Source organism: Pinus tabuliformis, chromosome 4_2 (assembly GCF_031772625.1).
Source record: "Pinus tabuliformis cultivar Carrire ecotype Pingquan chromosome 4_2, CPIR1, whole genome shotgun sequence".
Taxonomy (NCBI): Eukaryota; Viridiplantae; Streptophyta; class Pinopsida; order Pinales; family Pinaceae; genus Pinus; species Pinus tabuliformis.
In genome coordinates this window covers 557,781,530-557,804,898 of record NC_142304.1, presented here as the reverse complement: position 1 = coordinate 557,804,898, position 23,369 = coordinate 557,781,530, and the positions used below count along the sequence as shown (strand labels likewise).

The window sequence follows — 23,369 nt, the reverse complement described above, 5'->3', positions numbered from 1 at the left end:
GCTTGAGCCCATACATGGTTTTCTTTAACCTGCATACATGTGTTCTCTTTTCATGAGTTTCGAAGCCTTCGCGCTGTTCTATGTACACCTCTTCTTCTATCACCATATCAAGAATGTTGTTTTGACATCCATCTGGTGAATCTCCCATCCCATTTGAGCTGCTAGGGATATAACGAATTTGATAGAGGTATATCTGGCTACTGGGGCGAAGGTCTCCTCATAGTATATTCCTTCCTTTTGTTCGTACCCCTTAGCCACGAACCTAGCCTTGTACTTCTCTATGCTGCTATCTACAACATACTTGATCTTGTAGATCCACCTTGATTCTACAACTGATCTATCCTTTGGTCTAGGTACCACTTCCCAGACATCATTCGCCATGATAGAACTATACTCTTCTACCATGGCATCCACCCAAACTTGGTGTTTTATGACTTCCTGAACGCTGGAGGGTTCTTCAACATGTGTTACCAAGGCTTGGTACCTATCAGGCTGTCTACGGTGCCTCTTCTCGGTTCTAGGAGCTCCGACAAAATCCTCTGCGTCCCTCAACGTTTGCCGTATTTCTCTGCTGGTTCTACCACTGGTGGTGGGAGGCTCAATCAAATCCCCCTCTTGTTCCTGTTGTTCCATCTGCTGAGAACTGCCTAGATTTCCTACTTCTGAGGAAATATTGTTGCTAGTCACTGTGCTTGATCTAGGTGTTTGTCCTCCATCTTGTCCTCCTTGTTGCCCTTGCTGCTGTTGGACTAATGGAACATCTTCTAACTGACCTTCTGCTGACATCTCTCGAGATTTCCTGAAAGCTCTATCCTCCATGAACTTTGCATCCTTTCTTACTACAATCTTCTTGCTGCTAGGAATGTAGAATTTGTATGCCTTCAAAGTCTCACTATATCCTACGAGGTATCCCTTTTCTGCAGTCTGATCCAGTTTACTACGCTTCTCGTCAGGAATGTGACAATATGCCACACTTCTAAATATCGTGAGATGACTCACCTCCGGCTTCTTCCCTGTGAAGACATCTTCAGACGTTTTCTTCCCCAACACTCTATGAGGAGTTCTATTATGGATATATACCGCTGTGTTGCAAGCCTCTGCCCATAAGAATCTAGGCAAGTATTGATCATACAACATAGCCTTTGCCGCCCCAACAATAGTTATATTCTTTTGCTCTGCTACTCCATTCTTCTCTGGATTATATGGAGATGTCCATTCTCTTTTGATGCCCTCCTTTGCGCAGAAATCTGTGAAGTCTTTGTCCGTATACTCTCCACCATTATTTGAATGCAATACCTTTATCTTTTTCCTTGTCATGTTCTCTATGAGAGCCTTAAAACTCTTTGAACTGATCAAAGACCTCATCCTTGGTCTTTAAGAAATAGATCCAGGTTTTTCTAGAGTGATCATTAATAAAGGTGACGAAGTATTCACCACTAGTAAGAGCTTTTGTGGACATTGGGCCACAAACATCTGAGTGTATCAATCCCAATACCCCTTCTGCTCTGTTGTTACTTATGGAAAAGGTTGTTTTAGCATACTTCCCTAGTATGCACCCTTTGAATACATCATCATGCTCAGTACTAAGGACTGGAATTCTTGTGACAGTCTTTTTGAGCATCCTTAGTGCTCCATGGTGTAAGTGTCCCATTCGCTTGTGCCACAGCTCATTCAGTTCCTTTTCACCATTATGATTGTTGCCTATCAGTTCCATTAGAGACCCAAGTTGCAATCTATATAGTCTGTTGCCTCGAGCTCCAATTTATCTCTTCTTCCAGCTTGGATGTTTGACGTATACTTTCCTTCTAATGAAGTATACTCGTATCCCTTGTCCTGTAACTGGGACACTGAAATCATATTCATTCCTAACCCGGGCACATACAGAACATTAGTGGCTCGGATGCTGGTTCCTGCTTTTGTCTGAAATGCTATGGTGCCCCTCCCTCCTGGAGTACACTTCGTTCTATTTACCATAGTAATCTGGAAGTCCATTTGCTCTTCTTGATAGCTCGAGAAATATTCTCATACTCCAGTCATATGGGTTGAAGCCCTTTATCAATATACCAAACATTCGCTGATGCTGAACTTGATAGGCATGCAAATTCTTCTTCCAATCTGGAAGATAATTTAGAGACATCTTGATTTTCCATCCTTCTTTGTGCTATTTTTCCTATCGATTTTCGACGCTTTTCTGTCCCAGCAATTGTTGCAAAAAAACTGCGTTTTCAGCTATAGATTGTTCTGCGCTGAGGCTTCTGCATTGCTCCCTTTGTCACTGACAACCTTCGATCTAGAAATCTTCCTCTCTATCGACTCTCTCAGAGAGAGATTTTCCTATGGAAATTTTGCCCTTTGGATTGCGCAATTCCTCTGGGGATTCAATTTTCTACCCATGCAGCAATTTCAAATTCCCTTCTTCTCTTCAATGCTAACTCTTCCGGTCTGCACTCCTTCTTAACTCAGCTATGATTCCATGTGAAATTTCTAAAGAGAAATCCAACTGCAGTGACTGATATTATTTCTTCTACTTATTATTTCAGAAATAAGTTATTCACAGTGTTTCTACAGCAAATATCGAAATAAATTCTACCACAGTGTTCACAATTAAAACACTGATGAAAGTAAATGCAAAGAAAAATACTAGGACAAGTATAGTCATAATGACATAGTTATTTTTGGACAATTGTCCCCGAAAAAACCCAATGTGGGAAAACCTGTGCAGCAAATAAGGGTTTCTTTATTGATCTTTAGCAAAAATCTCATGTACAAAATACAACCAACAGAATAGAAGAGGAATTTCGATGGAAATATTACAGACGATATTCTCATGCTTCTCAGCTAAATTCCGACTCTGGAGAGGACCTGTTGCCCCCTCTGTGTCTCACTGCGTCAACTTTTGTGTAGGGACTGCACAGTCCCAACGTCAATCCCAGCGTCACAGCCTCAACACTGTCCCTCCTCTGCTCTGCGTCTTCTTTCTGCTCCTGCACCCTTCACTGATGCTGGTGCCCTCTCTCCTTCTCACATGCAACTCTCCCTCTGATTCGATTTCCTCTTGCTGAACTTTGACCAGTGAGAAAATCGATCTTACTTGCATAATTGAATATCTGCTCGGTGTGTATTCCAAATGCCCATCAAGCCTCTTCTTATAATCCTTCTATTGAGAAACAATGGCCCAGATTAGATCCTAATCAATGGCTTAGATCATTTTGGCTTGATCCTCGTCTTCTTCTAGAAGTTTCACCCACAATTTGATTAATACCCCTTAATTATTTTAATTTCCTAAGTTTAGACTTAGGCACCCATTAAAAAATTAATTATTTTAATAAAACTATCTTTGGGTTTAATTTCCCAAAATGATTTCTGGGTATTGTGGAATACAGGTGTCCAAACCTCCCTGCAAGTTTTGAGGCTTAGAGCACATCCAATGCTACCAGAAATCAAAATTGTACATTCTAAAGCCTATTATGGAAGGGTATGCCACTATGAAGTGCCCACTTGGTTCCATGACTTGTAAGCTCATTTGCTCAAATACATTAATGATTTGTTGTACTGGAAGGTGAGGAGATGCGTTGGATCTTATACAAGATTGCAAGCGGGTCTTCGTCTTGGGGTTTGGTCTCCCTATACAGGGTCCAAGCCCTCCAAAGGGTCATATTGGCATTTGTAGGGTGTGCGTTGAGAGGCATGGGCCTCCACTGTAGTAGAGAGAAGATTACCATGCCATGGGATCCTTCAGCACCATTCATTGCTCGCTCATGTCCCACTTATTTGATGATGACGATGCACTTGGACCAGCTTACCCAGCTGACTACACACTTGCATCACTCACTTGGCAGTTGATCGAGGCCTAGATGGGGTTTTGTCTCACCATGGGAGACAAGGGAGGGATTGCATCACTATTCTAGTCCTTGCATATGGGTTACACGCTTATTCAATCTAGTTGGGGACCCATGAGGATGTTTTTGTGTCTCCACAACCACTTGGTGTGAAAATTTCTAACACGAAATTCTACTGCAGTAACTGATTTATTTCTCCTACTTATTTTCCACAATAAGTTATTTACAAAACCTTCAGTAAACATTAAAATAAATTCCACTGTAGTTACCACATAATAGCACAGAGAAAAAATAACAGTGATATACAAGCACAAGAATCAATCACATCAACACAGTTATTTTTGAACAATTGTCCCTGGAAAAACCCAATGCAGGAAAACTGGTGCAGCAAATGAGGGTTTATTTATCAATCTTCAACAACAATCTCTTTACAAGGAACGATTCTACAGAACACTGAGACACTTCTGAGAAAAACACCTGAGACAATTTTTCCCCTCCTCCTAGAGATGTTTTGACACCCTAGAGACCCTCTACCCTCCTCTGCGTCACTTCTGCATCAGCCTGCGTGAGGACTACTTCTCCAATTCACTATCTCTCTGATCTTCCCTCTGCGCTGTCTCTCAGATGCTCTGCGTCACCTCTTCCTCAATCTCTGACTGATGCTGATACCCTCCTCTTCCTCCACCCTACTACTCTCCCTCTGAAATTGAAGAGCTTCTCCTTGAGAATCGATTTCCCTCGGGCTACTGAGTATTTACCTAGTGTGTCTCCAAATGACTCTCAAGTCTTCTCTTATACTTTTCTTGTTGATGAATCAACGACCGAGATTAAGTCTCTAATCAACGGCTAAGATTAAAACAGACTTGATCCTTGCTCCTTAGAAGCTTCTCACCCATATCTTTATTAATATCCATTAATATTTTTATTTTCCTAAGTTTAGATTTAGGAACCCCATTAAAAATATGAATTATTTTAATAACTCATCATCCAAGTGGAATTTCTCCAAATGATTTCTGTGTCTTGGAGATGTCATGAATTCTAGCTCCTCCACAAAATTTCGGAGCTATATCACATCCGATGCTACCCAAAATCAACACTCCCTCTTAGCAAGGGATGTGTTCTAGCAATGCTTCCCAATAGAAGCATCACACTGATCCACGTCATCAGTTCTCTGTGCTGCTGATGCTCGACTTATTGCCCCTCATCTACTGCGTTGCTGCACCTGTACCGTTGCCCATGACCCTAACACTATCACTGGTACATCTGTGCTGCAACTCCCTTTGAATATGCTGCATCATGGTGCTCATAGTACTGCCACTGCTCACTGCTGCACTGTAACTCCCTATACTATCCGCTTTTGCTATTGAAATGGATTCTTAACCATCCCCATCTTCTCTCTGAAATAAACAAACTTTGTTCTTCCTAGAGCCTTGGTGAGAATGTCTGCCACCTTTTCTTCTGTCAGGCTGTACCTCAATTGTACAGCCCCTCATTGGACACACTCTCTGATAAAGTGACACCTGATGTCAATGTGCTTCGATCGATCATGAAAAACTGGATTCTCAGAGAGCTTGATGCAACTCTGATTATCACACAAAATATTGGTCGCTTCCATCCTTTTCCTGAATAGAATCACAAGCAATTTCCTAAGCCATATGGCTTCACATAAAGCTGTGCTAGCTGCCATATATTCAACGTCAGTTGAGCTCAGAGCTACGGATTTCTGTTTCCTACTACACCAGGAGGTCATTCTCGATCCAATGTTGAAACAATACCCATTGGTATTTTTCCGATCTACTGAACTTCGAGCCCAATGTGCGTCAGTTGTAATTGCCTTGGGTGTACATTAGTCCATGCTCGACTGTTCCTCGTATCTATTTGAGAACATGCTTGGCTGCTACCTAGTGTGCCCTCTTTGGTTCCACTATGAACTAATTGAGGGTGTTGACAGCGTAACAAATGTCTGGCCTGGTATTGACTAGATACATCAGGGACCCTATGAGCTTCCTGTACAATGTGGGATCAACTTCTTTATCGTCGGATGCATCAATCTTCTTCCAATTGGTAATCATTGGAGTAGCCATAGGTCTACAACCCTGCATTCTGAACCTTTTCAAAATCTCTGTAGCGTATCTCCCTTGTCCAAGGAAAATCCCACCCTTCTGCTGCAAAACTTCCAACCCCAGGAAATAATGCATTTGTTGTTGATTTGGGGTAGCATTAGATGTGCTCTAGCCATGAAAATTGGTGGAGAGGCTAAAGCACATGAGATCTCTAAGACCCATAAATGGTTTGGGCAGATTCTACCTAGTTAAGGAGATATTAAAATAATTAATAGTTTTAATGGAGTTCCTAAGTCTAAACTTAGGAAAAATAAAATATTAATGGGTATTAATATAAAACTGGGTCAGAAGGTTCCAAATGACATGGATCAAGCCAAATCTAATCTTAGTTGTGGATTAGAGATTTAATCTCTGCCGTTGAAGGACCAACAAAAAAAGTATAAGAGGAGGCTTAAGGGTTGGTTGGAGAACACACCAGAGTGATTAGTCATTTGATTTTCTATAGCGGGGTTTGCTAAGAAAAGTCGAATCAGTGATCAGTTGCAGGGAGGGGTAGTGAGTACGATACAGAGGCAGAAATAGTACCGAGAGACCAACACAGAAGGAGTGTTATGAAACCAGCTCACAAAAAGATAGAAAAGATAGATGAACACCTTAGAAATAAGCCTCTTCGAGGGGGCAACCTCCTTTACATTACACAAATGAATAATTCTTGGATGATACAAATGACAAGACCTCCTTTCTATATATAGGAGTCTAAGGAGTCATAATATAATCAGAGCCGACATAACAATAATAATGTAAGGGCACAAGAATAACAATAGTGGGCTTCTATGGGGCACAATAGTAACAATATGGGGACTACTTGGGTACAACAATATAATAAGGGGGCTGTACTAATAACAATAAAGGGTTACACTAGTAGTATAGGGGCCTAACAAGGAGAGAGAGGCAGATGTTGAGCTAGAGGGAACACACAGAGCCCAACATAGACAACGTAGAGCCAAAAGGGCCTGCGTCATCCACGCAGAGGGTAGTAGGTGTGATGCAGAGGTCCGTAGAGGCTGCATAGTGCCTCAGAGGGCTGACGCAGAGGGTTCCAGGCTGACGCTAAGGCTAGGTGGGCTGATGCTGAGCTTCAGAGGTTGCTGGAGAGGGTTTCGTAGGGCAGATTTTCTGAATATCTGCTTCCGAATAGAGAGGTATTACTGCTGGATTATTTTCTCTGTTAGGTGAGCTGGTTTGGCACCTAGTTGTACTCAAGGAAAGATTGCATAATAATATAACCCTTAGAATTGCTACAGCGATTTTTTTGCATTGGGTTATTTCAGGGACGAGTTGTCCAAAAATAACGATGTCAGTTGTGTGTTTGCTATTTCTTTCAACTGTTGATCTGTAGATGGTTGAGGTTATATTGTGTTTATTTCGATATTTATATGTTTAAATAACTTGTTCGTAATTAACAAGTAGGAGAAATAAACCAGAAGAATACAGATAAAATTTCTAACAATTAGACTTAGAAATTTCAACATGGTATCAGAACGTGGTTGCAGATCACAATAGAGCTGAAGGCACCAGCTGAAGCAGAGCATTTGCAGCAGAAACAACTGTCCTGAGTGACAAAAGTTGTTCCTAGTGGAAAGTAACGGAGAAGGATTGATGCAGAGGGACTGCGTCATAAGTTCGGGCCAGAGAGAGGCCAGCGTAGAGGCTGAGTAGGGTAGAAAATGCTCACGAAGAGCCACGCAGAGATCAAGAGGGTTGACATAGTTGGCTAGTGGAGCATTTCAGCCAGTGCCGGGATTGCACAAACCCTAGAGGCTCAATCTTTCCGTTGCTGGGGCTTAGGAAGTTGTGAGCAGATTGCGGGGAGTGAAGTTGGTGGGGTGCTGTTGCTGCCGAGTTAGAAGAGTACCTAACGGGCAACACCAAGGTAGAGGGAGTCGCTACCAAGACGGATTTCTAGCCAAGGAATCCGGATCAGTGTTGCAGGTGCATAGGAGATCAGAGAGGTGCAACTCGACGGTTGGCAGGCGGATTTCCAGAAGGGAAATCGAGACTCAGAGGTAGTCTAGCAGAGAACTTCCAGACGGGAAGTAGCAACTCAGAGGGAGTTGAAGAGAGAACTTCCAGAGGGAATTAGAGACTCGAAGGAGTCAAAAGGAAGAGCAGAGAGATGGCCATGAATGGACTCAAGGATCTGGATAGGCTGGATGGGGCAACTTTGTGCTTTGGAAGGCCGGGATCTTGTCCATTCTAGATAAACGTTGCATCAAGGCCTTTGCCTTGAGAACAATGGCTATCCCAGTTGACCCAGCTGATAATGAGAAGTATGAGGATGCAATGGCCAAGGCGAAATGCATTATCCTTGATGGGGTCAAGGATCATGTCGTCCAACATATTGGCGAGAAGGATACGACAACGGAAATGTGGGACACCTTGAAGACGTTGTATCAGCATACTTCCATGCAGAGGAAGATGTTACATGAGAATTAGCTGCGGTCATACCAGATGCAGAAGGGGGAGCAGTTAGATCACCTCCTCGGTAGATTGAAGGAGATCTGGACCCAACTGACTTCCATAGGGGCCACGCTGGATCAGGAGTTGATGGTTATGACCGCTGTAAATGCAGTCTCCAAGGATTGGGAGACATTCGTCCAGAGCATTCTAGGCAGGGTGAATCTTCTAGATTGGGAAGAATTGTGGGCGGCTCTTTGCTGAGAAGAGATCAGACCGCTAAGCAAGATGGGAAGTAGCAGCAAAGGAGTCTGGATCAAGAAAAAAGAGGAAGAGGATGTAGCTCTGGCATCTGCGGTGAAGCATGAGAAGAGGAAGAAAAAGGACCTCTCCAAGGTCAAGCACTTCAATTGTGGGGAACTAGGTCATTATGTGAACCGGTGTCCGAGGAAGAAAAACAAGGGAGAGGCATCTGACTTCAAGGCAATGCCAGCGAAGGCGCAAAAGGAGGTAGAGGAGGATGACGATTGTGCCATGAGTGCTCATGTACCTCTAGAGAAGAGGTGGGGAGACATCGAGCTGTAGTCAGGAGGACTATAGGCGATGAAGGGCAGGATCCTTGAGGTACCCAACGTCTTGGATTATACCTTGCTATGGGAGCCCCGAAGAAAGAGTAGCAGGACTGGTGGATGTCGGTAGAAACGGATGCAGATGAAGCAACGAAGAGTGCTATAGTGCAGGAGTCCTGGGCAGCACAGAGCTAGCAGGCTGTAGCATTGCGAGAGGCACAAAGGAGGTTGCAACAGTGCATGATGGCACAAAGAGGTTTGCAGCGGTGCGAGAGGCAGGGAGTTGTTGCAGTAGTGCAGAGGCAGTAGAGGGAGCACTTGTTAGCGGAAGAGAGAGCTTCAACATCGGGAGTGTTTTTACTCTGACAGGGATGTCAGTAGTTGGGTGGATCAGTTACTTCTCAGTATTTGAGTTGTAGTGCAGTAGCGGTTACCAATAGCATGATGCAACATGATGAGAGGGGTTTGCAGTGCAGATGCAGTGTTGGGAGAAAGGACCAGCAGGAACACAAATGCAGAGGGAGCTGTCGTACGGATGCAACAGTGGCAGTGGTAGAGCAATGGGCAACAGTACAGGATGCAGCAGTGCAAAGGATGTTGGGTGGGGAGGCCTAGCATCAGCACAGGTAACGGTGCCGTATAATCAGACTCCAGAGTGATGCTTAGCGTGGAGTATTACTACAACACAGTCCTCGCTAAGAGGGAGTGTTGATTTGGGGTAGCATCAAATGTGCTCTAGTCGTGAAAATTGGTGGAGACGCTAAAGCAAATGAGATCTCCAAGACCCAGAAATGGTTTGGGCAGATTCTATCCAGTTAAGGAGATATTAAAATAATTAATATCTTTAATGGACTTCCTAAGTATAAATTTAGGAAATATAAAATATTAATGGGTATTAATATAAAACTGGGTCAGAAGATTCCAAATGACATGGATCAAGCCAAATCTAATCTTAGCTGTTGATTAGAGATGTAATCTCGGCCGTCGAAGGACCAATAGGAAAAGTATAAGAGGAGGCTTGAGGGTCAGTTGGAGAACACACCAGAGTGATCAGTCATTCGTATTTCTAGAGCGGGGTTTGCTAAGAAAAGTCGAATCAATGATCAGTTGTAGTGAGGGGCAGCGAGTATGAGACAGAGAGGTAGAGATAGTGCCGAGAGACCAGCGCAGAAGTAGAGAGAGGCAGATGCTGAGCCAGAGGGAACACCCAGAGCCCAACAGAGACAACTCAGAGGCAGAGGGAATACGCAGAGCCCAACAGAGACAACACAGAGCCAGAAGGGCTTGCGTCATCCACGCAGAGGGCAACAGGGGTGACGCAGAGGTCCATAGAGGCTGCGTAGTGCCTCAGAGGGCTGACACAGAGGGTTCTAGGTTGACGCTGAGCTTCAGAGGTTGCTGGAGGGGTTTCGTGGGGCAGATTTTCTGTATATCTACTTCCGAATAGAGAGGTATTACTGCCGGATTATTTTCTCTGTCGGGTGAGCCAGTTTGGCACCCAGTTGTACTTAAGGAAAGACTACATAATAATATAACCCTCAGAATTGTTGCACCAGTGTTCCTTCATTGTGTTTTTCTAGGGAGGAGTTGTCCAAAAATAACGGTGTCACTTGTGTGTTTGCTATTTCTCTCAGCTGTTGATCTGTAGATGGTTGAGATTGTATTGTGTTTATTTCGATATTTATATGTTTAAATAACTTGTTCGTAATTAACAAGTAGAAGAAATAAACCAGAAGAAATTTCTAACGGTTAGACTTAGAAATTTCAACATGGTATCAGAGCGTGGTTGCAGATCACAAGAGAGATGAAAGCACCAGCTGAAGCAGAGCATTTGCAGTAGAAACAACTGTCCCTAGCGACAAAAGCTATTCCTAGCAAAAAGCAGCAGAGAAGGGTTGATGCAGAGGGACTGCGCCATCAGTGCAAGCTAGAGAGAGGCCAATGCAGAGGTTGAGGAGGGCAGAAAAGGCTCACGAAGAGCCATGCAGAGACCAGGAGTGTTGATGCAGTTGGCTAGTGGAGCATTTCAGCCAGTGCTAGGATTGCGCAAAGCCTAGAGGCTCAGTCCTTCGGTTGCTGGGGCTTAGGAAGCTGTGGGTAGATTGTGGGGAGTGAAGTTGGTGGGATGTAGTTGCTACCGAGTCAGAATAGTACTTAACGGACAAAACCAAGGTAGAGGGAGTCGCTACCGAGGCAAATTTCTAGCCAAGGAATCCGGATCAGTGTTGCAGGTGCATAGGAGATCAGAGAGGCATGACTCGATGGTTGGCAGGTAGATTTCCAGGAGGGAAATCGAGACTCAGAGGGAGTCTAGCAGAGAACTTCCAAACGAGAAGTAGTGACTTAGAGGGAGTCGAAGAGAGAACTTCTAGAGGGAAGTAGAGACTCGGAGGAGTCGAAAGGAAGAGCAAACAAATGGCCATGAATGGACTGAGGGATTAGGACAGGCTGGACGGGGCGTCCAAATTTGTGGTCTGGCAGGCCAGAATCTTGTCAATTCCCAAAGGGAAGTAGAGACTCGGAGGAGTCGAAAGGAAGAGCAAACAAATGGCCATGAATGGACTGAGGGATTAGGACAGGCTGGACGGGGCGTCCAAATTTGTGGTCTGGAAGGCCAGGATCTTGTCCATTCTAGATAGACATCGCATCAAGGCCTTCGCCTTGAGAACAATGGCTATTCCAATTGACTTGACTGATAATGAGAAGTACGAGGAGGCAATGGCCAAGGCGAAATGCATCATCCTTGATGGGGTCAAAGATCATGTGGTCCAACATATTGCCGAGAAGGATACGGCAAAGGAAATGTGGGACACCTTGAAGACATTGTACCAATATACTTTCTTGCAGAGGAAGATGTTACTTGAGAATCAGCTGTGGTCATACCAGATGTAGAATGGGGAGCAGATAGATCACTTCCTCGGTAGATTGAAGGAGATCCAGGACCAACTGACTTCCATAGGGGCCACGCCAGATCAAGAGTTGATGGTGAGGACCTCTCTAAACGCAGTCACTGAGGATTGGGAAACATTCGTTCAGAGCATTCTAGGCAGGGCAAATCTTCCAGATTGGGAAGAGTTGTGGGCGGCTCTTTGCTAAGAAGAGATCAGAAGGCTAAGCAAGACGGGAAGTAGTAGCAAAGGTGTCTGGATCAAGAAGGAAGAGGAAGAGGATGCAACTCTGGCATGTGCGGGGAAGCAGGAGAAGAGGAAGAAAAAGGACCTCTCCAAGGTCAAATGCTTCAATTGTGGGGGATTGGGTCATTATGCGGACTAGTGTTCGAGGAGGAAGAACAAGGGAGAGGCGTCTGACTCCAAGGCAATGCCAGCGAAGGCGGAAAAGGAGGTAGAGGAGGATGACGATTGTGCCACGAGTGCTCATGTACCTCTAGAGAAGAGATGGGGAGACATCGAGCTGTAGTCAAGAGGACTACAGGCAATGAGGGAATATCCACGGTAGTTTACAGATCACTCTTCCTAGTCAAGTCAGCCTCATCAAGAGTACAAGTCGGCTTAATTGAAGTACGCACCTATTCGACTCATTGAAAACCTATAAATGAGGCATTTCGTCCTCCCTAATGACACAATTCGGTTCTGTTAAAGAGAAGTTCAGACTCCTGAGGAAAATTCGAGCTAATGATCTAAGCTATATTATTTTGTGTGGGCACATGAAGAAGGCAAGTATATAGCATATCTAAGGCAACTCGAGTCTCGTATAACATATCTGAGGAAACTTGTATATCATTTCTGAGGCAGCTCGCTTAATTGTTCTGAGGCCAACGTAGGGCTTACTTTGTGGCAGTAAAGAAATTCATCTTTGTGACCAGCAAAAGGTATGTTCTAAGCCAGCAAAGTATGATCTATGAAGGCTAGCAAATCAGAGTTTTTGAGACATGGATCAAAGCATGTTTTTGGGACTAGATTGACTTGACTAGGAGGATGGACCATGGACCAGGTTTGACCTAGTTTTTGACTTGCAAAATTCTCTATTGAAAAGGTTTCTGGGTTTCTCCCCATGTGGGATTTCCCAGGGTAAATCATTTTGTTCCTTTGTGTGATTGTCTCTTTATGATCCTACTGCTTAAAGAATTATATTTTTGATGTCTTCTGCATAATTATTGAAGGATGAAATAATGGATAAGAATGTGAAAAGATAAAAAATAATTATCAATATAGAAGATTCTTAGAAATTCAACAACTGTAGATATGATTTTTCTCTTGTATTCAACAAGTTTCATAGTTGTTTTAATATATTGATTTATTGAAGCGAACAAAGTTCCTTTTTTAGTTTAATTACTCCATAAGACTTGGAATATTAAGATATCCATGAGGATACAAATATTATATTAAATGTATGAATAAGAATGATTGATACAATGAGAATGAGAGGCTTGCTTATACACCAAGCGGCTGTCTCTTCATGGAGAGTCATGTCTCATTTAGACATGACTCTTCAACCTAATTAGACTCTTCAACCTAATTACTAATCAACTAATAATATATTAGACATGACTCTTCAACCTAATTACTAATTAACTAATAATTATTTGTGGTTATTATCATTTACATTATTTCCTATATATTTATTCATAACATTGCTTTCCTCCTCAAAAAGCTTTGTCCTCAAAGCTTGTTAATGAAAAAGGCTTGATCTCTTTTTCGGCTTCAAATGTCTTTTTGTCTCGGAATAGTCATCTTCGTCGATACACGCTGATATGATCTTCTAAGTGACAAACAAAATTGTCGTACTAAGAAAGGATCAGACCATCCTAGATTAATCTTCTATGTAATATTCTGATCACTAGAATTTTGTAACAACTTGTCATCATAGGGCTGGATTGATGTTACATCATTATTCTCTGGAACATCAGTTTGTTGTTTTTGTTCTGAATGGTACATATACGTAGCTTGATTGAGTTGTCTACTCTCATGATTCAGATGCTGATATGGAACTTTTTTGGTTTGACTTTCCCTTATTGGGCATGTGCCCATTTTTTTATTTTCTTCTGGTGAAGATGTTGTTGAGTTGGTTACGGAACATTCACTTGGGATGTTCATTGTTTGAACTGCAACATCTAAGTTTGTATTTTCTTCAACTTGCTTGTCTTCTTCCTGAGTTGTGATATTCACTGGATTGGTATCTGTTGTTTTTTCGTAAAATTATATTCCTACATTTGATGCTTTGCTCTCGATAAGTTGTTGTATCTTGTTTTCTGATGACTTCTTATCCTTCTTAAGTTTCTTAATTTGAGTGAGTAGACTTTGATTATGGTTTCTCAGAAGTAAAAGTTCTTTGATTTCTGATTTATCAATCTTATTTTTAGTGTTTTGAATTTTAAGCTTTTCATCTTTTAGATCTCTGATTTGTTCTAATAAATTTTTATTAAGGTTCTTTAAATGCAAGGTTTCCCCTTTTTGTTCTAATAAGTGCTTCTTGAGTTCTTTCTTTGTGACCTTAGTCTTCTTCACTTGTGTCAGTAATTTTTTGACGTGGTCCTTGAGACGAGATTTCTTTATCTTTTTCCATTACTTCTTTGTAATGCATATCCACGAGATTTTTATGTTCGTGTTCTAACGCTTTCTTGTTTTGCTGAAGTTTCGCTGTTTTGCCATTCTCTTGATCTTTTAGCTACATTTTCTCAGTACACTAGATTACATTGTTTTGTGAGAGTGGTGATGGACGTTCAACTTGCAATTGGGATTCCCATTTCTTTCTCTCCTCATTAAAATCAACATGTTGTCTCTCAAGCATTGTCATTAATTGTTTTATACCTCTCGCGAATTGTTTTTGTTCATTACTTAGAGATTCCATAATTTTTTTTTACTTCACTTCTTTTCTTTAAACTTGTATGGATTTTTTTTTTAATATATATATATATATATATATATTTTTTTTTGTTATAAATGTACTTTGAAACTTAGTATCTCTTTTAATTAATTGATTAAGCTATAATACTATGTGGTGCGTATTATAACTATGTTAATGTATTTATCGAGCCAAAGAGAAACTTACCAACGTCACGTCTATTGACCTGGGGTGACATGTTGTTTGCCAAGGAAAGCAGTTTCGATCAGTGGATTGGTTAGAGTGCTGACAAACGCCGCAACTGGACTGCATAGGGAAGTCAACTATGCAGCGTGAAGGGAGCATGGGGGAATGAAGTGTGAAGGACGCTGAGAACAGGTGACGGGTGATGGACGAGCAAGGAGCATTGTCCTAGGGAAAGTGAAAGACGACGATTGTTGTCAACGCGTTGAGTATAGTGGATGGCTAAGGTGAAGACCAGTCAGCAGGAAATCTAACAACAGGCAGCAGAGCAGGCGGCGGCGACGGCTGTTTGTCTGAAATGGCAGACAGGATAGATGAGGGCGACGACACTGTCGAAGGGCGCAACTACACGAAAAAAGCCTAGTATGGAACTGTAGACAAGGTGGTCGGGGTCTCATAGGAGGTGGCGATTGGCTGGAGCGAAAACGAAAGAGATCAAGGTGGATGGATACGGGCAGCAGCGGAAGGTTTCAATGTTGTCTGGTCGACGACAGTGATATGCGGCCTGCGTTCAGTAGATGTGGGTTCGACGACGACAGTGCTTCGTATTATTTTTTTTATATAATATTTTTATTGTTGTTGTTGTTTTTTTTTTTTTTTTAGATTATAAATTTTACGGTTTTTTATATTATAATTTTTAATTTGTTTTTTTATTTTTATTTTAAATGTAATTTTTTTTATTTTTATTATGAATATATATATTTTTAATTTGACTTTTTTTTTTGTTGTCAAAACTCTGATGGCGAGACGGAGAAACTCCAATTGTAGTGAAACGCTTGAATCACAAAGACAACATAGTTGACGACAGATTGATGGCCAAAGGCCTGGTGATCAACCAAACGTGGCTCTGATACCAAATGAAGCGAACAAAGTTCATTCTTCAGTTTAATTACTCAAGAAGACTTGGAATATAAAGATATCCATGAGGATACAAATATTATATTAAAAGGTCTGAATAAAAATGATTGATACAATGAGAATGAGAGGCTTGCTGATATACCAAGCAGGTGTCTTTTCATGGGGAGTCATGTCTCATTTAGACATGACTCTTCAACCTAATTACTAATTAATTAATAATTGTTTATGGTTATTATCATTTACATTATTTTACATTATTTCCTATATATTTATTCATAACATTTATTAGGACAGCAGGGTTGAATGTAATGTTATTTTAGTGTGCTTAATGGAACTTTCAGATCTGATTTGTTGCTGTTATATTTCCACTGTAATTGAAATAATTTTCAGATATGTATATTGAGATAAATTTTTTCCCTGAGGGCTGCTGAGATGATCCATTCTTGAGGACTTTGTGATGTTTCCATTATTGAGTTTGCCCATAAGTAGTGTTGTGCAGATTTGAAGTTTCTTGTAGGGCAGTTGAAGAAGCTAGTTCCAGAGCAAGCTGTAAAAACTCTATAAAGTAGATCTGTGGCCTCATAGAAGTGAGATTGGAATTTCAGATTGAGCAGATTTTCAAAATTTCTACAATCAATCCTTTTGTCATTCTTTGCTTCTCTGGCCCTTGTACTGGTGATTTGTTATTTGATGGGGTCTGTGAAATTGTCCAGTGTTATTTTGGCTGTGCTCATGTACTTGATACATAACACAGTTATATAAGTTTCTATCCCCCCCAATTCATACAAGCTCACACAACCTCATCAATCCAAAGCAAATAACATTTCTAAGCATGTCCATTGTAACCCTGCTAAGTTCTTGTGAATTAACCATCCAAAAGTTCAAGAATTCATACGGAAGAGGGAAAATCTTTCTATATCTAAAACAGTCTGAAATGTCATCACTCAAAACTACTGAAGTAGAATTCTACTAATAAATCCTAGACGATTAGTTTGGTGCTCTTTGTAAGGTTAGCAAATGGTCCAAGGTGTTAATCATTTGCGATTAGCTTGGTGGATTATTCCCAAAATCTGCGGTAGAAAACATGCAATCTCCAGACTTGAATGAACAATTGGACGCTGGACAACAGAGCTTCCCACTACCAGATATGTCTCTGTATTGTGACTCTACATGCCATATCATGAGATTAGCTTGAGCCAGTGATTCTTGATTAGCAATTTCCACTCTTCAACTATTAGATGAAACCCATTTTATAGTGTATCAGTATATAATTCATCAGTTTGTACTTTTTGAAGAATGCATCTTATATTCCATTAGTGTACACAAAAATATACATCACACAGTTTTGCATCACTGGGTCACAACAAAGATAACTGAGTTTCCCCTCCCAACTTGGGAAATAAAAACCAACATGTCTGGTTTAGCACTCATTTTTGAGAGTTCAATTCTTTCCTAAAAATGCCTATGCTAGCATAATCTGAATGGCTTGTGTCCTGAAAGAGTCAACATTTTTTCAAAGGATCTGGGAGTGGACGGTAGTTGATTCCATATTAATTTTGCTTGTAACATAGTTTAGATAATAGAGACCGCTAAAAATGGAGGGAACTGTTTCCCATTATCATATAGTAATATGGCCTGCTAAGCCATGTTGATTTTGTTTTGATCGTTTTGAAATAATTCAATTATCCATTATGAATAGAGGATAATAAATGTTGACACACGTAACTGCTGAGCAGTATTTCTCTCTGCCCAGTTCACCCCCCTCGCCATTGGTCATCAGACTCAAGAGCCCTTGATATCTTTAGCTCCATTGCTAGATCATCTTATCTCACTCATTCTTTCTTGGCAGGCTACTGATTATTTTGTATCATGCCACAGTCTTTTATATGCATGTTGTGGCAGCACTACCACTTGTTGCTTTCTTTCTTTATGTTATTTTCAGCATTTTCTAGGAGCTGCACTTGCACTCCCACATTGTATTCATACTGATTGTACTCTTCTTCAGTCCTATTGACCTACTTTTATGGTCATTTGCTGGAAAATAATAAAATTATCTTATCTTATCTTATGAATTTATTATTTTGATTTGGGATAGGTCCACTTAGTCACATTGCTGAAAATGCTGTCTATGCAGGCATTCTATTCTGCAGGTTTTGGTGGTTGGAAGCTTGTAAGCGTTGTTATACCTGATGAACACAGTGAATGAAGGGATGCTGTAACATATACTTCTGGGCACTTTTTTGTTTCATTCCATAGTAGTAGACAATAAACAGAATAACACGATTGACGAAAGGATGCCAGTGCATTCAGCTTCAAGGAACTGTTTCTTTGATTGATATAGAAACAGCTGCTAAGCTGCTTATGCTTGCTGGTATGGGCAATTGGATATTGGCATTCCAACAAGTAACCATTTTAATTTTGAAAAACTCCAATTCTTGAGAGGAGTGGGCATTTGAAGGCTAGATGATTACTTACAATAGGTGATCAAATGTCAACTACACATCAGTGGGCAGTATTTCACCAATGCAGCGTTTAATGCAATGTCCAAAGTTTGAGAATGACTGATGAGATTGATGAATACATAGAAATATCCCATCCTGCCAGGCTTTCATTGTAAAAATGTCAGTGACAGAGTTTCATGACTCTTATCAAATAGGTTGGTCTTTCAAAAGCAGGTTTATGGCTCTAATTTTTCATGTAAAAAAAGCAAAAAATACAGTTTGAATTTCTAGAAATGTAGTTTGCATAGAAGGACAGTTTTGTTTTACTTTACTGTCTAACACTGAATTTAAACCATTATGCATCTGTAGTTGTTACATTTATTTAAAATAATATTGCTATAGAAAATCTTCCGACTTGGAAGAATTATTTTGCAAACAGCGCATGGATCCAACATGCAGGTGGGCTTTATAATATGTATGAGTGTAAGCATTCCGATTAAAGGAAGATGATGTTCCTTCTATGTGGACAACGATTCTATGATGATTTGTTTGTTTGTTTGTATGTTTGTTTGTTGTTTTTTATTTTTGGTCAAGAGGAAAAAAACTAACTGGTGTTTATATTAAAAATGTAAAACAGCTACATATATTTCTGTGCATCCACCTTGATAATTCAATCAAACTGGGGGTAACTTCTTCAGACATTGTAGGAGAAATTTAAACATATAGTCATCAAGATTCAGAAAAAAACAGACATCTTCAAGAAATATATTGTGATAATTCCTAAACTGGAATCCCTACTACAACAACTGATGATATTTCTCCTACTTGTTAGATTTTCATGAACAAGTTATTTGCAGTTTCCTATGGAAAATATTGAAATACATACACCACAGCCTTCACTTAATTAATTTATATGCGGAAACAAGACTCTGAACAAGAAAGAAAATACAACACAATAACACCATTATTTTTGGACAAATGTCCCCAGAAAAATCCAGTGTGGGAAAACCGGTGCAGCAGATTTGAGGGTTTTATGATTATGTAGTAGTAAAATTTGAATACATCTCTGAAAGCCTTCTCAGCAATCCAGTTACAGAGAATAATCATGACAGAGAGATTTGTGAGATTCCCTGACACTATCGCTGGAAATCCTGGCTGATCCAGCGCCAGAAAGATTATCCTCGACTTTTCTGGTTGCCTCTGCGATGTCTCTGCATAGTGTCTGCGTCAGCCCAATGTCAAGCTCACTGAGGAAAAATTCAATCCTCTGGCTGGTCGACTTGCTGCCCAGGTGATTCGATTTTTGCTTCCTGGTCTCACACCCCGGCTCCTAGCGTTTGAAACTCGAATTCCTTCTGCAAATTTCAGACTGCCTCTTGGCTTATGCGTTGCCTCTACGTGGCTCTGCGTTAGCCCCTTTGGCTTAGCGCTGCCACTGCTGGATCTCCCTCTGCGTTCTCTGTTGAGTATCCTCCGACTGGGAAAGCTTTCCCTTCGGATACTATCCCTACCCCTTACTGCGAAAGCTCACTTCGAATCTCTCTTCGATCGTTGCTCTCCTTCAGAAATTCGATCTTTTGAACTCTATCGGTGTATTTTTTCAAGTGACCCTTAAGCCTCCTTAAATAATCTCCTCATTGACATTCAACGACCCAGATTAGAAGCTAATCAATGGTTAAGATCATTTCTGCTTACTCCTCGTCTTCTATTATTTTAATAAAACTGTTTCTCGGTGGAATTTCCCAAAACACTCGCTGGGTTATTTGGAATACATGTGCCAAAGCCTCCCTGGAAAAAATTTGAAGCTTAGAGCACATCCGATACTACCAAAAATCAACATATATAACCTGCCGCCTAATATGTCCACAAAAATTTCAGAAACAACATTAGAGGAAATGGCATTCATATACATATAAAACACAAAAAAAGCCCCATCATCTATGGAATGAGAATTTGTCCTCCTTCCCACCTGTTGCCTTCTGTGGTGGAACGGTAGAACATGAGGCCTTTTGGGTCATGCAGCCCCTTTTTGAGAGACCATCTGCAACTTTATTAGACTCCCGGAAGATATGTGTCGTAGTATGGTTTTCAAAAAGACAAAGAAAAGCATCGATGCGGTCCCTCCATCCCCATAGATCCGGCGGGTCAAAGCTTGAAATCCCCTTGAAGCCGTCGATGATGGTCTGTGAATCTCCAAAAATATGTATGTTTTGTATCCCTTTTTCTCTAGCAAACCATAGCAAGCCCCACAGGGCAATCATCTCAGCGCTGGTGTTTGTTCCGTTTGCAGTGCCCCAATGCAGTTTGTAACAAGTTTTCTCATCCAAACGGAGCCACCCCCCACAACCACATTTCCCTGCGCCTCATCATCAAAGTATCCCACAACCACATTTGCCAGACTGCGCCGCACCATCAAAGTATCCCACGGGTAGAATAATGCTAGGGAATGTGAGACGCCTGAACATGTCTCGGACGCGGGGGCACTTTGGTTCCATGTGATTTATCCATGATATAATTTTTGCACGTACTTGATGTACACGGACAGGCTGCCCACGAAAAATACAGTGGTTGCGTGCCTTCCATATTTCCCAAAGTATGAATAGGGGAATGTAGGAAATGGTACCACTATCGCCAGCATCCCATCTCAGACAGTGTTAAATAGATAAAAAAAAATCCTGAAGGGTAACCTGCAAGAAGAAAGTATGATAGACCAAACCTGTAAAGCAATGCTACAATGAAGGAACATGTGTGATACCGATTCTTCGCTCGCAAGACGCAGCAACTCAGTCCAGTAAAACCACGTTTGCACAAGTTATTCAAGTAAGAATCGATCCCGCCATATCAGCCAACAACATAAAATGACTTTTAAAGGTGCAGATGACTTCCAGATTGTTATGTACCAGGATCGTGGGGCGTATTCGAAACCCTGTAGAGAGAAGTGTCCGTAACAGCAACTCCTATGAACAGCAAGTACGCAAGCAAGAGTATCAGCTTGACAGTGATGAAAGATGCCATAGATTTATGATGATCTTAGACTTGTTGATTATATTCCAAAGTTTTCCATTTTTGTAGTTCCTAGTAGATTTGAAGTACGTACAAAAGAATGTCGGATTGACCTTGGATGACATGTAATGCACTTCAGATTATTTGGATCTTTTGGACGGAGAGAATGAGCATCACTAGTCATGAACATTGGACGTGAATTCTCATGAATTCGTATGGGTGGAGAAGCCCAAAGGATGAGAATAGACTTTTGTTAAAATTACCGTATACGGTGCCTTAACTTCAACTGACCTTTGTAACGGATAGGAAGGGATTTTTCCACGCATTGAAGTGACATCATCTGCTGAATCTACACTATTGTTCCCAATCATTAAAGATTTTGTATAAAATATGTGATAATTGTTTTAGCCAAAGCAACAACTTATGGTTTAGCGTCAGGGAAATCTTTATCTGTCTGGACTATGGTCTTTATTTCAAGAACTCGTTTTCTGTATTGAATTTTCATGTTCATCTTTTGTTTTGAATAACGTGGAAAGAAATTAGGATGTGGCCTGAAACTTTAGTATATTCAGTCTGTTGGCAGCATTTCGGAAAAGGTCTCACTGCTTAGATTAAACTCAGAGAATGACTCTATGGGACTGTACAGTAAGAGTTTACTTGGTCTTTGGAATAACTGAGGATTTGACTTGGAAAAAAATTAGAATAAATTACAGAAGATTATTTTTTGTGAATATGTTAGCTTACAATGCCTATCTAATGCAAATTTTCTATAATAACTCATTTCAGAGAACATAATACTATATATAGGTGACCAATTTTGTCTTGGGAGATCACTTGTGTTTAATTTTTGAGTTTTAATCAGACTTGGAGGTGCTGACTTGACTTGGTTTCCTTGTGGACTCAAATTCAGGAGAGGTCGGACTTTGGACTTAGTATTAGCACTGAAAACATGGATATTTGATTTTGTATCCCTTAATGCTAGTGAAAACAGATATATTGTATCATCTTACAACTAAAAGTAAAGAAACATAAGTCAAATCAATGGCTTTAAAATTCACTTTAGTCTTGGAGAAGTGGTGAAATCAAGTGAGCAATCTCCACAGGTACTTAGAATTAATCTCCCCAAAGAATATGTTCTTTAAATATTACCAATTTAACAAATTATTAGTTAATAATGAAAAATATTTTATATGGAACATCATCAAAATTGAGTTCTTAGTTTTAATTGAGTTTTTTTATCCATTATTTAATTCCAAATTTAATGAAATGTGTTAGATTTGTCCTATCTTGTGATATCACTTAGTTATATGAGGCTAGGTTGTGATATCACTTAGTTACATGGGGCTAGGTTGTTTGTTGTAGCTTTGTAGGTAATGAATCTAAGCCAAAGTAGATCCCAATTCATTAACAAAGAACCATTTACATGCCAAAAAATAAAGTGATCTTAAAAACTTACAAGATTCATCACTCATGACTAGTTAAGAATGTGTGTTATATTTTTTGATGAAAGCTTTATTTTCAGTTTTGACACAGTTTCACAAGTGATCAGATCTATTTCCTACTTATGAAATAGAACTTCCTAGTCTTTTGTTTTTGTTATGTGAAATAATTAGTTAATCTTAAAGGAGAGAATTGCCTTCTACAAACTCCATTTATTGCAATGAACAATGAATTTAGATTAATCTATTTCAAATAATTTTTCACCCATCTTCAAGATATTTAATAACTTATTGTCATCATAGAGATTATCATTGGAGGTGAAAAGATAAATTGTTGCATATAATTGTGCTTTGAAAAAAGTTTTGTAAGAAAATTTAGTAGCTATTTCCAAAAATGTGATTACTAAGATGTTTGTTGAAGCTAAATTATATAGGTACATATACTAGTATATATATCAACACATATATTACAAATACTAGTATATGTATACATTGGTATAGTGACACACACATACACACGTATATAGGTATGTGGTATATATATCAACATAATATAGTTATATATATTACAAGTATATATACTAACACATTATATTGGCACATATACTAATATATATACTATTGTATATGTCGACCTCCCAATGAGCTAAGATCT

The 23,369-nt window shown here is 40.3% G+C and overlaps 1 protein-coding gene across 2 annotated transcripts in view; it reads left to right on the top strand.

Annotated features, from left to right (window-relative positions):
• LOC149170481 (Phosphoglycerate mutase family protein) overlaps window positions 1-18,598 on the top strand; it is a 268,273-nt gene extending 249,675 nt beyond the window's left edge. For both annotated transcript variants that reach the window (XM_089423912.1, XM_089423911.1), the window contains one exon: window positions 17,966-18,598. In XM_089423912.1, the coding sequence (XP_089280038.1) occupies window positions 17,966-18,005 (40 nt within the window). In that variant the 3' untranslated portion in view covers window positions 18,006-18,598. The remainder of the gene's footprint in view (window positions 1-17,965) is intronic.
• Window positions 18,599-23,369: the final 4,771 nt, after the last annotated feature.